Source organism: Nelumbo lutea, chromosome 1 (genome assembly GCF_056320005.1).
Source record: "Nelumbo lutea isolate HS-2025 chromosome 1, American lotus-T2T, whole genome shotgun sequence".
NCBI classification, from domain to species: domain Eukaryota; kingdom Viridiplantae; phylum Streptophyta; class Magnoliopsida; order Proteales; family Nelumbonaceae; genus Nelumbo; species Nelumbo lutea.
The window spans coordinates 166,629,992-166,646,055 of NC_142684.1; the positions used below are offsets into that span (position 1 = coordinate 166,629,992).

The 16,064-nt window shown below is 31.5% G+C and overlaps 1 protein-coding gene across 1 annotated transcript; it reads left to right on the forward strand.

Moving 5' to 3' along the window:
* Positions 1–9,188: 9,188 nt before the first annotated feature.
* On the forward strand, positions 9,189–15,830 carry LOC148878976 (uncharacterized). The gene is made up of 5 exons (XM_088960327.1): positions 9,189–9,372; positions 10,474–10,650; positions 10,773–10,856; positions 14,878–14,959; positions 15,071–15,830. Exons 1-5 carry the CDS (start codon positions 9,241–9,243, stop codon positions 15,502–15,504), a joined length of 909 nt encoding a protein of 302 aa, XP_088816453.1. The 5' UTR covers positions 9,189–9,240; the 3' UTR covers positions 15,505–15,830.
* The last annotated feature ends 234 nt before the right edge of the window (positions 15,831–16,064 follow it).

The window sequence follows — 16,064 nt, forward strand, 5'->3', positions numbered from 1 at the left end:
CATTTTATATTTATGTTAACTCATATTAATTATTTTGAAAATAAATAATTCATATTAATTATTTATATTATAATTATTACCAGAAATTATTATTCATACATTTATATGAAATAATTATTTATATTATTATAATTAATTGTAATTAATAATATTATATTAGTTAATATAATTATATTATTATTATTATCAATATAATTAATTATTACTTTAGAATGTTAATTAATAAGTATTTTAATAATGTTAATTATTAATTGGGATATAATCATTTTATATTAATCTTAATTCATATTAATTATTTTATAAATATATAATTAGTGTTACTTATTTACATTATTATTATTACAAGTAATTAAAATTAATACTATTATTATAATTAATTCTATTAGTATTCTCCAATAAATACTTCATTTAGTGAAAGTTAAATTATAAAACTTTCTATTATTCAATATTGTTAAACTTAAAGATTTATAAAAGCAAATATTATTTTATGAATTAACTAAAAATCGTATTTATAACAAATTAATTACTTAATAAAAATAAAAATAAAATAATAACAATAGTAGTAATAATAATAATACTTTATTATTACTGATTTCAAAATCAATACACACATAATAAGAATATATTATTAGTTAATAATAATAATATACATATTATTATTACTGAATCCATAATTATTAATGTATTATTTATACATTAATAATACTGATTATTATTAAAAAATGTTAAAAGCAAAACTTAAAATTTTTAAATTATTTTATGAAATTACCCATTTTATTTTGGATAGATAATTGACTAATAATTTTAATTTCTTAAAATTTTTATTTACTAAATAATTTTAAATACTCTTTGACTAGCAACCTTATTTTTGAATAATTGATTTTTTATGTTCAATATTTTTTTTGCAAAAATCCAAATAATTTTTCATTTGCAATTCTAACAATTTTATTTTTCTCTTATTCGGTTTTTCAAAAGATAAAAAATAAATTAATGATATTTACCTATTTTTATCAAATTATGTATTTATCAAGTTGTTGTCATTGATGATGACAATGATGATGAGTAAACTTTTTGAAAGAGGGGAGTACTAATAATAATTAATGACTCCTAATTAATCAATTTCAGCTATTAATTACTAATAATAATAACTCACTGATAATAATTAATTACTGATAATAATTTCTTATAATAATTACTGCTAATACTTAAATACTGGTATTAAATAATTACTGATAATATTTCTCTTTATTAATTTAGAATGATAATTAACAACGATTTTCATAATGGTAATTAATAATTCTAAAATAGACATTTTATATTTATATTAACTCATATTAATTATTTTGAAAACAAATATTTAATGGTAATTATTTATATTAGAATTATTCTCAGAAATTATAATTCATATTTTTATATGAAATAATTAATTATATTATTATTATTATTAGTAAATATAATTAATACTTATATTAATTAATATAATTATATATTTATATTATTATTATCAATAATTGTAGTTAATTATTACTAATATATAATTATAATATAATTATATTATTATTATCATAATAATAATAATTTATCAAATTATATTAATTAATATAATTATAATTAATAATTATATTAATTAATACTTATATTTATATTGTTGATAAATATTATTATCAATAATTATATTTATATTATTATTATCAATAATTATAGTTAATTAAATTTAAATACTGATATAATTACTTACTGATAATTAATTCCTTAATTATAACAATGATAATTATTACTTTAGAATGTTAATCAATTAATGATAATTAATAAGTATTATAATAATGTTAATTATTAATCGGATAAAATCATTTTATATTTATATTAATTCATATTAATTATTTTATAAATATATAATTAGTGTTACTTATTTACATTATTATTATTATTATTATTATTACTAATTATAATCAATACTATTATTATTCTCCAATAAATATTTCATTTTGTTAAAGTTAAATTATAAACTTTCAATTACCCATTATTGTTAAACTAAAAGAAATATAAAAGCAATTATTATTTTAGGGATTAACTAAAAATCATAATTATAACAAATTAATTATTTCATAATAATAATAATAATAATAATAATTTAATATTACTGATTTCAAAATCAATACACACATAATAAGAATATATTATTAGTAAATAATAGTAATAATAATATACTTATAATTATTACTGATTTCATAATTATTAATATATTATTAATCTATATTACTCAATAAAGACATGGAATAAAAATATATTCAAATTGCTACTAAATGAATGAACTAAAAATCTATGAGTATTCTAATTGACTTGAATTTGACACATCAACATGCCCAAAATTATAATTTTAACCAACATTTATATTTCCTATTTCTATCTCCCAATTCCCATATTCAAGCATACCATTATGTTATGTACATGTTTCCCTACCTTTTTCCTAAAGATAAATTATAGCTAGTCTATGTGCATTGTGGGGTGCTTAGACTTAAAATCAGTAACCATGATCGACCAAAAGAAGCGTTGCCACCTAACTTGGAGGTGACTTCCATACGTAGGATGGTCCCATTATTCTCCTTTGTTTTCATGTTCCATCTATTGGATGGGCTTTGGAGTCCTGATTAAATTATCAATTTATTGTAACCATACATGATATATTTTTGTTCTCTTACTTCAGAGGATGGATGCATCTGCAAATGTTGTTTGGCATGGATTGTTTTTCTTAGCAGCTCTTTGAATGATTTTCTTCCTTCTTTGCCTCTTTGAATGGATATCATTTAAATGCTTTTTATCCATTCATATATCCCTAAATATTAAGTAGTATTGGTGATATGATCGTAAACATTCATCTAATTTTACTATTTTATATATAGATTAATGACTTCAAAGTTATTGATACCTTTTTGGGGGGTGGGTTGCTCAATAGGACATTGCTTTTTTATTGTTAAATAGTAAATTTCAAATTAAATGATACTGTAGTTGCCCCTTACTTAGTATGGGGTCATTGTCTAGATAAAACATGGTAAGTCTCTTAAATCAAATAAATAGACTACCCTAAATATATATTATAAATAATTAAAAAATGAAATAATCCAAATTAAATCAAATAATTACTTCCTGAAAATAATTGAATTAAGTAAATAATAATAACAATCAATTATTTATAGAAATAATTAATAATAATAATATTCATCAAGTACTTAATTAAGTAAATAATAAAAAAACGAAATAACAACCATCAATTATCATTAATTTTTATTCAAAGCATGCCCCATAATAATTACTGAATACAGTAATTAAACCTTAAATTAATACTATATACAAAAAAATTAAATTAAATACTAAAATAAAATAATAATAATAATAATAATAATAATAATAATAATAATAATAATAATAATAATAATGATGATGATGATGATGACGATGATGGTTAAATTAAAGTAATAAATGGTTCAAGTTGAATTTAGTGACCAGTATAATTTTACGGGTTTGACATATAAGGGGAAATTTATGTGGATCCGTAGACTGTATGAATAACTTAAAAAATGGCAGTTTATAAACAATAATAAAAAATGGAAATAAAAATTATTAATATTTATTCATATATAAAATCATTAATTTTTATTCATATATATATATATATATAATTTCCCTGTATTTAGTCCGGGGTCATTCACTAGTTTTTCAAGAAAAAGAGAATAAAGTAAACTAGATGATTCAGATATTTTATTTCATATGAGAGATCCTTTAAATTTGCCACGTGTCAATGGTTCTCTCATTCATTTTCAACACTTTCAACTACATCAAGCTTGTTTCAGGCCGCCAATCTCAGCCCTTGTTGCTTTTTTTACATCCTATTGATAACACACTCACATACAATAAAGGGGAATATTACTTGAACCTTTCATTTTTTTTTTCTTTTTGACAAAAACAAACTTCCCCTGTATTTTGAATTTCTCAAAAACTGTCGTTCATGTTTTAAATAAATATGCAAAAGCACCTCTTTTGTTAATTGTTTTGATGGAAACTGATGATATAATGCTTTAAAGTTTTAAAATTCCTATTTTGTTTTTGCCCATGAAAAATTTTCGAATTACTATAAAAAAGTGATTCACTTTATTTAAGTGGATGTTGTTGTTCCTTCCTTCATTAAGTAAACAACAAACACCAAGATGGAGTTGACCTTAAAGCTCAATCTAAAAAGAGGTTGTTTAAGAGGTGTATTTAAATATTTGTTTATAATATATAGGGAGGGTTTTGTTAGGGTCAAAGTATAGAGGTGGTTTAAGTAAACCTACGTAGGGGTGGAGTAAGGAATTTTTTATGAAGGGGGACCTAAAATGGAGAGGAAGGGCAGGTGAAAATAAATGAGCCATTGGGGGTGACACTTAGGTTAGGCAATGGGTTATGCCCTGTTGTACAGGCCTTCAAAAAGATAGGGTGGGGTGAGGGAGGGGAGGATATATATATATATAGAGATAGAGAGAGAGATGCTCAAAGTATCAGAAATGTAAGGTGTATCAGAAAGACAATTTTAAGAGACATCGAGATACATTTTGGATATGCATAGATACGGATGAAAAATTAAATATATCCTAAAAAATATGTTAGGAAATTCAAATATATCCTAAAAAATATAGTACTAACAATAATTACAAGTTTTAAATGATTGTAAATAAGTTATTTAAATGTAAAAATCCATATTTACACTCATTTGATTGTAACTAATTACAATTAATAATTGTTGAAAAATGATGGAATAAATAAAATGTGAGAAAACAAAAAAAAAACTAAAATATGAATGTGTATACATCAATTTTCAAATAACCAATATAATTGTTATGTGTGTACATCAATTTATATTAATATTTATTAGTATATAAATTTTAATAATTAATTATAGCATTTATTAATAAATATTCATTAAGAAAAGAGAAAATTTACTTAAAAATAATAATGCATACAACTATAACTAACAAATGGGCGTGGCCTAGTGGTAATTTACGGTTGTTAAAACCTAGTGACTAAGGTTCGAATCTTGCCATTATTTAAAGTAATAAGAGAATTCGAATTAGGCGCTAAAATTTAAATTTAAATTTAAAATAGGAGTAATTGACTAATTAATGAAAGAAAAGTTATAATTAAATATAGAAGTAATTCAAGAGATTAATGAATGAAGGGTACCCAAAAAAATTAAGTGTATTCACATTAAATGTCAAATTGACCTAACCTGAGTTGGTCTGCTTTTCATAACTGACTGGTTTCGGTTTGTATGAGAAAATAAACAGACAAATCAGTTAGGTTTTAGTTTTTATACATGAAAAACAAAACTAAACCGAACCGAACTGATCTTGTATCTTTAAGTAATTACTAATTAGTCCCTACCCTATATGTTAAGTGTTGATATATTTTATTTGTGTTTTGTTTGAAATTTGAAAAAAAAAATTGGTTATTTAATTCAATGTTGTATAAATTTAAATATATATTGACAAAAAAATCAGTTTTGCATAAAAAAACTAATCAATTAAATATATTTTTTGGTTTTGCATAAAAACTAAAAAGAAATAAACTTAAATATAAATAGATATTTAGATATAGATATTTCAGTTTAAAATATATAAAAACCAATTAAACCGATAAATCAACCCAAACCGACCCTTCATGTTTGGGCTGGTTTAGCTTCAAGGTCGATCGGTTTCAGTTTAGTTAATAAGTAAACCAACTAGGTCGAGTCGATTGAACAAAATGACTCAAACCAATCAAACCCGACCTGTGAATACCCCTAATTGTATCAAATTGTTTCGGGCCCGTATCAGTCAATACAGAGCCAAAACAGCTCAATACGGGTCTGTATCGGTGCAATACATACGAAAAGAAATAGAAGAGATTATTTCTACACGTTTCATGTATTGGGCTCTTATCAAAATAATACATAATGACCAATATGACCTGATACGTTGTAAAATTTTGAACCTTAGTGGGGAGGTAATATAAGTGAGAAGTTCTGGGTCCTTAGATGTATCAAACAATTGGAATAAGTTTTTATTTGGCAAAAAGTGAATGCAATTTTTTTTTTAAACCCAAAACAAGTGTGATGGAGGCAAACAAGAATCCTAAGGCTGGAATCAACGTATTTTACATTGACCAACTTTGATGGCAAAATTTGCTTTTATAAATGGAAGCAAACTTGGCCCTCATCTTTAATACAAAAATTATGAGAAACTTTACCTTCATTTATGCGCTCTTACGGAAAAAGATATTACATTACAAATGAAGGAGTTGGGATCTCCTGCCTATGCCTACCCACAATACACCACCTCTTGTGAATTGGGAACATTTCCCCCTACATGATATTAAGCAGAGGATGAGATGTTCTCCATGTATGACTGCGATAAATGTGGACAGAATTTTCGTGGACAGGACACCCCCTTCCCCCAAACTTTCAACTGTAACAAAAAAAACACCATCAAGTTTTAAATTCTAGCAATTTACCCCACTTTGTTAATGGACTTGACCACAAAGATAAAATTACAAAAATACTCATTCGAAGTTCGATACTTTTTTTTCTGTCTTTCTATACTTTCCTCTTTTCTCTGTATACAATTTTATGTATTTTGTTGCTAAAGTCTGAAAGTTTAGTAATAAAAGTCACATGAGAATCTTTTCAGGATACCCAAGATGTATTGAAACCGAAAATTTTCGTGAGAACACTCAAAATCCCCCCAAAAATAAAATTTCTTTTATGGCATGCTATTGCTGGGAAGGTTCTCATCAAAGCTAGTTTACAAGAAAAAGGCTGGGAGCTGACCCAATGTGTAATAATAATCTTTGTGGTTTAGAGAACCAGGAGACACGGACCCACCTGTTTGTGAACTGCACTCAGGTACCCCTCAGATCCCATGAATGCGAAGATAGATTAGCTTGGCTCAAGAGAATATATGCTAAGCCTAAGGTAGAAAATTTGGCCTTTGTTATTTGGAATATTTGGCTTCAAAGAAATAAATCGATCATTGATAAAGAGACAGTATTGCACCCAGACCCAGCCCGTCTTATTGACAAGGCGTAAGGCGACCATTGACATAGATGATCGCTACACTATAAGGTTGTGCGATGAAGAGGCGAAGAGCACTATAAGGTACATTAGTTGGTCCTCTCCAAAGTTGAATCAGATTAAATTGGAATTAGAATGGTCTATGTATTTTCATAGTATGTGTCTGATAGGAATGGGAAAGAAAATTGGAATCAATAGGAATGAGGAATGAGATTTCATTCCCAAGGGAGGAGTAGGGAATGGTAGCAGGAATAGGAATGAGATAATGAGATTCAGATTCTGTCCAATCAAACAGTTGGAATCAAAATAACCAATTCCAATTCTGATTCTGGACTCCTATTCTTACAAACCTAATGGGGCCTAAATTGATGCTTTGTGCCAAGGGGATGATGGTCAAGCTACAATTACTTGGGTTGCAAGAAACTGCAATTAGTTGTGTCAATGAGTTGGACTTTGCACTGCAAGCCTATGCTCACACCATTCCAACAGCCTCTTACAATCTTATATTGGAAATATCTCCCCGTGAAATAAAGCATAGAAGTACAAAGATATTTTCAATGCAAGGTTGTAAAGGCTGTTCCAATGGGTGTTGCACTGACTTAAGCCGAGTCCCAAACCAACTTGCTGTCTTGCTCATCGATTAACCAACCGAGTTGGAGAACACCTCTCACTACCAGGAAATTCGTAGAATTAAGGCAGTAGTTTTGCTTAGTGCTCTATTCCTTTATGATGTGTTTGGTTACGATCCAATTTTATTTGTATCAGTACAAATGCATGAAATACAAATGACAAATGAAAAAAAAATGCAAATTCTTTTTTAATTTAATTTTGGGTTTTATTTTATTTTGCTTCATGTGTTCGTTTGCACTGTATCGAACAAAATAAGCTAAATTTTAAAATAAAAATAAGTGAAAATTTACATTCAAATCATTTGCACTGTTATAACTTTGCAATCAAGCAAATTTATTTACATTGCAATCAAACACGTGGCAATCTGTAATTTATCTTACACAAAAGGACATGCATGAAAGGGCCCACTAATCTACGAACACGTGGTGAATGACACCTATGCTCAAGCTCAACCATGCGGAGACTACGAAAAGAAATGCCCGGACTTTATGGTCCCCACATAAATGCCAGTTGCCACGTTATGATCTCTGGTCTCTTCTTGTCTTGGGTAAAACCGGTGGGGGTACTCACTGCATGGTAGAACATGGGACCCACGTCCACATGTATAACGTGGCATATGGTGATTGGACCACAATTACTTTCTTTTAGTGAAAATTGATCCGCAAATTAATCACGTTATTATCATTTTATTGATTTGCGGTGTGTCTGGGTGAACTTTATGGAGTCAGTACCTAACATATCAATCGGGAAAACTCTTCAGTCATTTAATCAATGCTTAAAAAGAGTGTTTACATGGGTTTATATAGAGGAAGAGGATGCAAACATATTACTTGACATTTGCAATATATATTTTTTTGATAAGTTTGACATTTAAAATACATTTATTTCCCTAAACAAAAAAATTTAAAGAAGAAATACTTGATAAGAAAATGTTTCATGTATAGAAGACCAAGACGACAGTGAGCACGCCATTCTATTGGTTCTTAGTTCACGAAGTGTTTCAAAGGAGCCATCTTTTGATCCCTTTGTTTTTGGATTATGGCTATTTGTTTGTAAGTCATAGTTGGTAACCTACGATTCCCATAAAGAGGGGATATGACTCTCCATTTCCTAAAATCTTGGACACAGATACGGGTACGGGTGCTCCATGTAATCTGCTATTTATATCCAGTTTTTGAGGTTCTCAAGCATGTCTTGCGAAATTTAATTAAATTCCTAAGATATACAGATTTTTTTAATAATATAGTTTGTTAAAGCATTGCCATTTTGAATACTTTATTAATGATATAAAGTGACACCTAGAAGTATGCAGTATCCGGTATTTTCCAACACTGGTATGCCAGGTTTATTCAGGTATAGGTATCGTAGTTATAATAAAACCTCTATGATTGCACAATTCCATTGTACAAATCTTAGTGTGTACATGGGTGCTAACTTTTGTAGTATTTTGCTATATTGTCAATGAAAAGATCCTTTGTCTCCATCTTTTCTGCAGCTTTAGTGGCATAACTTCAGGGGCAGAGCAGGACATGGTCTCTGAAAAGGATTTAGAACACCTATTGTATCTTCTTGAGGGGAAGGTGGGGGACGCATCATGGCAAAGTATGATGGAACGCTTCACTCCAAATATTGCATATCAAGCTTGGCATTATGAGCCTGAGGTAGATATTGCATTTTAGATTGGATAAACCTTTCTTTATCTTTTGGATGCTGCAAGATTTCACCTGCATTCCTATTTCTTTTAAACAATGGTCTATGTAGTAGTCTATAATTCTATATTGTATTTTCTTTGTTATGCATCAAATATTGTTGTTTTGTATCTTCTTTTTTTCTTTATTTGTCTTAATTAATTTTTATTACCATGGACAGAGGATTTCACCTTTATAGTACATATTTAATTAATAGTGTTGTAATATGTTTGCACAAATGTGCAAAAGAAAAGGAGCCAGGATGTATTCATTACTGAATATGCTATTCTATTGAGGCTGCTGCAGTCTTTGGAAAGTTTCCTTGGTTCATTATAGTTTATTATATACCCATCATCTTAAAATATGTATAGATATTTAATCATTTAATTGAGAATTTTTTTGAGAGACTTCCATTTGTTAGCTCTAATACTATAAAAAACATCTTGTTTTGAATGGTAACTAGTCAGAAGTTTATTAATAAGAATATGAAATCATAAGATTTGATATTCTTATTAAAAATAATACAGATCCTTCTCACAGGAAGAATCATGAGAGCTAGCTCCACTGATACTCTTCCCCAAACTACATGACTTCCAAAAGACAAGAAATTAAGCAAAAGTAGTACACTAATCTGGGGGGGGGGACCCAGAATAGTGTTTGAGAAGTGTCTTACATGTTCTTTCCCATGCTAATGAACCAACAAGAGAATTTGCTCTGTAGAACCCAATTTAATGATGCATGTAATCTCATAACCAAGGATATGAATTCCCTCATAAAATGTCTTAACAACCACAGACCTAGGACCCACAATCCTTATCCATCCTATGACTGTTAGTTTCCCTCCACCTGCAAATGTGTGTACCCCAAATGTGCATCCCAACTAGATTTTCCTAAGTTAGAAAGGCTATAACCATTGAAGTTCAACTTTATGAAGCTCAGTAATGGTGGAGAATAAACTTGAAACTTAGTACTTTCTGTTGTTGCAATACAGCATCAACTTTTCAAGTTGTCATTGTATTTTTGTTAGTCTTCCATTGTCTTGACTAGCATTTGAAACTGCCTCTTGTTTACCAGACAGGCCCAACCATTTACCGTAGCAGAACTGTTTTTGAGGATGCAACTCCTGAGCTTGTTAGAGATTTCTTCTGGGATGATGAATTTCGACCTAAATGGGATCCCATGCTTGCATGCTTCAAGGTGTTGGAGGAATGTCCTCATGAAGGGAAAATGATTGTCCAATGGGTGAAAAAGGTTTATGAAAAATTACAATTTGTGAATTTGCATAATTGGTGATGGTCTTTTCTTTTGTTCCTGTTGTCTTGTCTCTACAGTATTCTGATTGATATCTTGGCCTGGTTATCTGTGATTTTCAGTTCCCATTTTTCTGCAGTGATCGAGAGTATATCATTGGTCGACAAATATGGGAGTCTGGAAAGACATATTATTGTGTGACAAAGGTGAGACAACTATTTCTTTAATTGAACTCTTCATTCTGCTGACGACTTCTTATTCTCTAGTTATTTAAGTTCATCAATATGCCTTAGGTGTTATGTATTTTTTCCTTGGGTAACAACTTGTAATTTTTTTTTTTGACATCTTAACTGTGAAAAGTAGCTTGACAAAATATTTCATTCATGCTCAGGAAATGAGGCTATATATATATATACCATGGTTCTCAAAAAACACCCAGGATATGTATAAGACTAGTCATAATTCTGTCAGCGAGCTTTTTGTTTTTTGTTTTATCAGTAATTTTTCTAGCAAGCTATTAACACAAAAACAAGGTGTCTGTCAAAAATTCTGAAGTCCTTCTGAACTGATAACCAAGAAAATATCTTACCTTTAATTCTCCTACCGCTTTGTGCTCATCAACAAACACATTCTGGAAAATGTGATCATTCCTTCCCCCCCCCCCCCCCCCCATACACCCCAAAACACAGCCGAAGGCACCAACTTCCAGACAGTTTTTCCCCTCTTGCTTAAACCCCCAAGCTGCCAGCTTTGCATAAGTTAGAAAATAGACAAAGGATAACGTCCCATCCAGCCAAAATTTCAAGTACAGTGCACCAGAGCTAGACTGTAAAGGGGCAATGCGGAAATAAGTGATTTGCTGTCCCCTTATTCCCTGAGCATAGAACTTGTCTAAAGGCATCCCCCTACTCTGCAGCTTGTCCTTAGTCAAATACTTTGATGGGAATCAGTCCAGGCCTTACCTGTAGGAAGAAGGCCAACAAACAGGTTCTGATTTGGCATGGGGAAGATTCTTGGGAATTGAACTGATCTGGTCAGGGTCATTTTTGTCATTTTGACTAGTCCCATGTGGGCCTGGCCCATGGTATCTTGTTTTTTTCTAGTTTATTAGGGTTTATCTTTGAATTTTCAGTTTAGGCTCAGTTTGGAAGGAGTACAAATGCAAATTTGTACAGTACAAATACAAGTAAAATAATACAAAATACAAGGTTTTGCACTCTACATATTTGCATTTGTACTCCTTCCAAACTGAGCCTTAATTGCATTAGTAGGTGGAAAGTTACTGATATTTTTGATGCACAAGATAGGGAGTGACATTTTGGTAATTACGACGAACAGTGGTCACACAGGTCTCTTTAAATTGATGTATTTTCTTCCTTTTGAAGCTAATGAAGATTTCTCTAGAGCTCTTTTGCAAGTTTGTTGTATTGAGTGATTCCTATAAACCCTAGATGATTCTAGGTCCCTTGTAGTGATTCCTTGGGGTTTCTTTCTCTTTTCTCTCTCTACCCTTTATCTTCTCTCTATATTTCTCTTTCTCAGATTACAACTCATTCTGTAGTAGCCTGTCAAGCTCTATCTGTAGATATTGAGGGCTGGAGTAGGGGAGATTCTAGCTTGTGTCAGCTTATTCTAGCGCTGCTGCATGCCTGCATCACACTTCTCCAAAACTGCTGCCAACAAGAATATTTTAATTTTTGAAGAAGCAGCATGATATTTGATAGGAGAGAAAATAGTTGAATTAATTTTTTTTGAAAACTATTTCCCCAGGGCTTTTTCATGCTAGTGGGTGTTTTTTCAAAGTGGTAATGCCTTTTTTGCTTGTAGCAGTTGTTGCACGGGCTCATTGTATAGACTTGTCCTCCTAATTGGGAGTTGGGTGTATGCCATTTTTTCTTTATCTTAATATATAGTATTTGTTTCCGATCCAAAAAAGAGAAGAGAGAAAAAAGGAAAAATGTTGCTTGAACTAGGGTGAAATCCTTTCCACAGATTACTAGCAGCATAGAGATTGTCTTTAAATATTGAAAGTTTCAAGAGAAGTTTGGAAATGGCATAAAATTATCTGGCTTAAAGGTATCATTAGAGCCAGGAAGGTTGGGTGGGGTGGAAGTCCTGAAATTGAAGAGATTGTAAATTAGATATAATTAGTGATTGTAAAATAGTTCAAAAAATAACCAGTCCATTGACTCGTAATAATATCTATATAAAATTACAAATGTGGTTTCAAGAATAGGAGAGAAGCCTTGCTGAAGTAAAGGAGTGTATAATAATGACAAGGACAATCTTCTGGTTGAAAACTTCAGACTTGTTCATGAATTTTTCTTATGATGATTTAAGGAGAAATTAGGCAGTAGTGGCATCCACAGCCTCCACGAAGAATAGACTACAAGCAGAAAGGAAACCCCCTCCAGAAAGAGTGGTTAAACTGAACTTTGATAGAAGCAGTCAGGGTAATCCAGGGCCCTTTGGTATAGGAGGGATCCTGAGAGATAAAGGACAGCAACATCCTATCTTTGTTCTCAGGGCAAGTGAGAGTTGGAGACTCTACAAGGGCTGAGATATTAGCAGTGGTGCAAGGTATACAGGTTGCTAACCAACTTGGAGTTGAGAACTTGATAACTGAGGGGGACTCCAAGGTGATAGTGTGATGGCTGGAAATTCCAAAAATAGTCTTTTGGGGTTACAGGGATCTTTTGAAAAAAGTTAATTGTCTGACAAGGAATATGGCAATTAGTTTTTAGTGGGTCTGCAGAACGGCAAATGCTATGGCTGATTCATTGGCTAAACAAGGGGTGATCTTTTTTGGGCTACCTTATAATTGTAATTTCAGGCTAGAGTGTGCTTTTTTCTCAGTGCTTAGCTCTAAGGGGAGGTAACATCTCGTGTCTCCTCTTAGGCTGATTGCACACTTCTTCTATGCCTAATAAAAGACCAATCATCATTTATTAAAAAAAAAATTACAAATGTTGTTTCAGTCAAAATATTAGTTTCAGGTTTCAGATGAAATTTAGTAAGCTCGAAATGTAAATTCTTAGGTTTAATTGATATTGTCATTACCCGATGTTTGTCCCAGCTATCTGGGGTATTGGGTATGGTATCGCCCTAGCTATTGGCATTTTTATGATATTGTCATTCACCCAAAATATTGTCAAATGGAATACTTCGACAGAATTATTGCCAACATTTTTATCAAGGTTATTTAATTCTAGAAACTTCTTTCGTTGATAGTAGGAGATCTTTTCTTATGGAAATCTACTGGGAAATATTAGCTAATTGCTGGAAACCGCCTACCTTGCTTCAAGTATGGTAACTGGATCAGATGATATTGAACTTGTTGCCTTTTTAGTAGGCAGTAAGGTAAGCTTAAGAAAATAGGAATTGGGATGGGCAAAGCTTCAGTTGGATGATGACTTCCAAGCAAAGAATGAAGGTTTTTCCAGAAACAATTGAAGAATTGTTGATACTAATTTAAAATTGGACAACTTTCTTTGAAATGTTCCAGCGCTTTTCTGCTCTTCAGAACAGAGAAGCAAATGAAGGATTTATTTGAAACATAACCTAACTCTGGGTCTCCCAGCGTTCTCATCATACCCTTGCCACTTCTTTGCTGAGGCGAAGGCCATATGTTGGTCAGAAGAAGCTTTAGGCTGTGTTTCGTTGCAGTGCAATTTTATTTGCACTAGTACAAATGCATGGGAGTGCAAATGTAAAAAAAATGCAAATTCTTGTTTAATTTTGTTTTGCATTTTACTTTATTCTGCTTCATGTCTTAATTTGCTTTATTTGTACTGTAATCAAATGAAATAAGTTAACACTTGAAACAAAAATGGGCCAGAATTTATACTCATATCATTTGCACTGCCATGGTTTTGCATCAGTGCAAATTTTGTTGCATTGCAGCCAAACACAACCTTAAGAAATGGAAATTTCCATGTAAGTGGTAAGCAGTGGTACTATTCTGTAGAAGCACTGCAATTGCTGATTTTCCCATTTCTCCGCATCTGGCATATATATATATGAGCTATGAGCATTGACACCTTGAATGTTCATACAAATTTTTTTCGCCATAATACATGCAATTAAGTGTAGCTGTTGAAGTATCAAAATCCATTTTCTAGTACTATTTTACTAAGAGGCTAAAAATAAGTTTCACCATTAATGTTGCGACAAAGAATGTCTCTGTGCATGTGGTTAACTGGTAACTATTTACAACAATATTTGCAGGGTGTTCCATATCCAGGCTTAGAAAAGCGCAATAAGCCCAAGCGAGTGGAGCTTTATTTCTCAAGTTGGATAATCAAGGCAGGTAAACATTATTATTACTCAACGTTTGATGTTTGCCGCAACCCACAATATATTAGACTCTAAAGATGCTTCATGAATCATGATTGGTTTCCTTGTTGAGTTAAAAATGCAGTGGAATCTCGTAAGGGAGATGGACAGTTATCTGCATGTGAGGTGATACTAGTAAATTACGAAGACATGGGAATCCCCAAGGACGTCGCAAAACTGGGTGTCCGCCATGGGATGCGGGGAGCTGTCAAGAAATTATACTCCGGCATGAGATCATACCAGCTTGCCAGGAAATCTGGGGCACCGCTGTCTAGATGCGCCCAGATGGCACAGATCACCACCAAGATTCCTGTTGATGACAGCACTGATTCTGTTGAGTCATTATCTGTTGAACAAGAAAAGGATCAAACGATGGATTTTCAGCGCAAGGTGGATCTTGGTTTTGACTGGAAATGGGTGCTTATAGGTGGTAGTGTGGCTTTGCTATGTGGACTCCGGACAGGTGTGATCGGGAAAGCCTTGTTATTTGGAGCAGCTCGGAAGCTTGCACGGAAGTGAGTCCCCCTTGTAGCTCTCTATTGACTGCTGTGCGCGACATTGGATGCTGCCATTCTTCATCTTGATGAGTGACCAACTGGTTGGGTTATGCAAAAATGAATCGAATTCTTGTGATGTTATGGTAAGCGTTTTGGGTGTTTTAAGGGTCCAGATAGGTTCACCTGTCGAAGACTCGATGTTGGTACGCAGCAAGCAAATAGGATGAAGGACGAGTATACCAAGTTGTCTTGATTCGGCATGTAGTACAAGATTAATAAGAAAGGGGATGGTCTCCATTAATTTACATTTAATTTTAAAATAGGAAAAAAAAAGTCTCCATTTTCTTACTTACTCATGTAGTCAACGATCGAATTCCGAAGTATCGACACAATACCACCTATTTAGGTCCCTTTTGCGATGAGATGGCGCCAACTGACGGGTATCAAACCGAGTTGTGGCTCGGTTGGCACCTGACTGGGTAAGGCCCAGACAAGATGTGGTTTCGAGCTCTTCCAAATTCACCTTTGAGAAGAGTATAATGTTGCTAGATAAAAAGTGAGGTGCTATGTCAAGGAAATTAA

Bases quoted from the DNA above. Each gene is read 5' to 3' on its own strand.
- LOC148878976 (XM_088960327.1), top strand. From the start codon at position 9,241: ATGGTCTCTGAAAAGGATTTAGAACACCTATTGTATCTTCTTGAGGGG. The intron at 9,373-10,473 runs GTAGATATTGCA...CTTGTTTACCAG, and splicing joins CTTGGCATTATGAGCCTGAG to ACAGGCCCAACCATTTACCG. The intron at 10,651-10,772 runs GTTTATGAAAAA...TGTGATTTTCAG, and splicing joins TTGTCCAATGGGTGAAAAAG to TTCCCATTTTTCTGCAGTGA.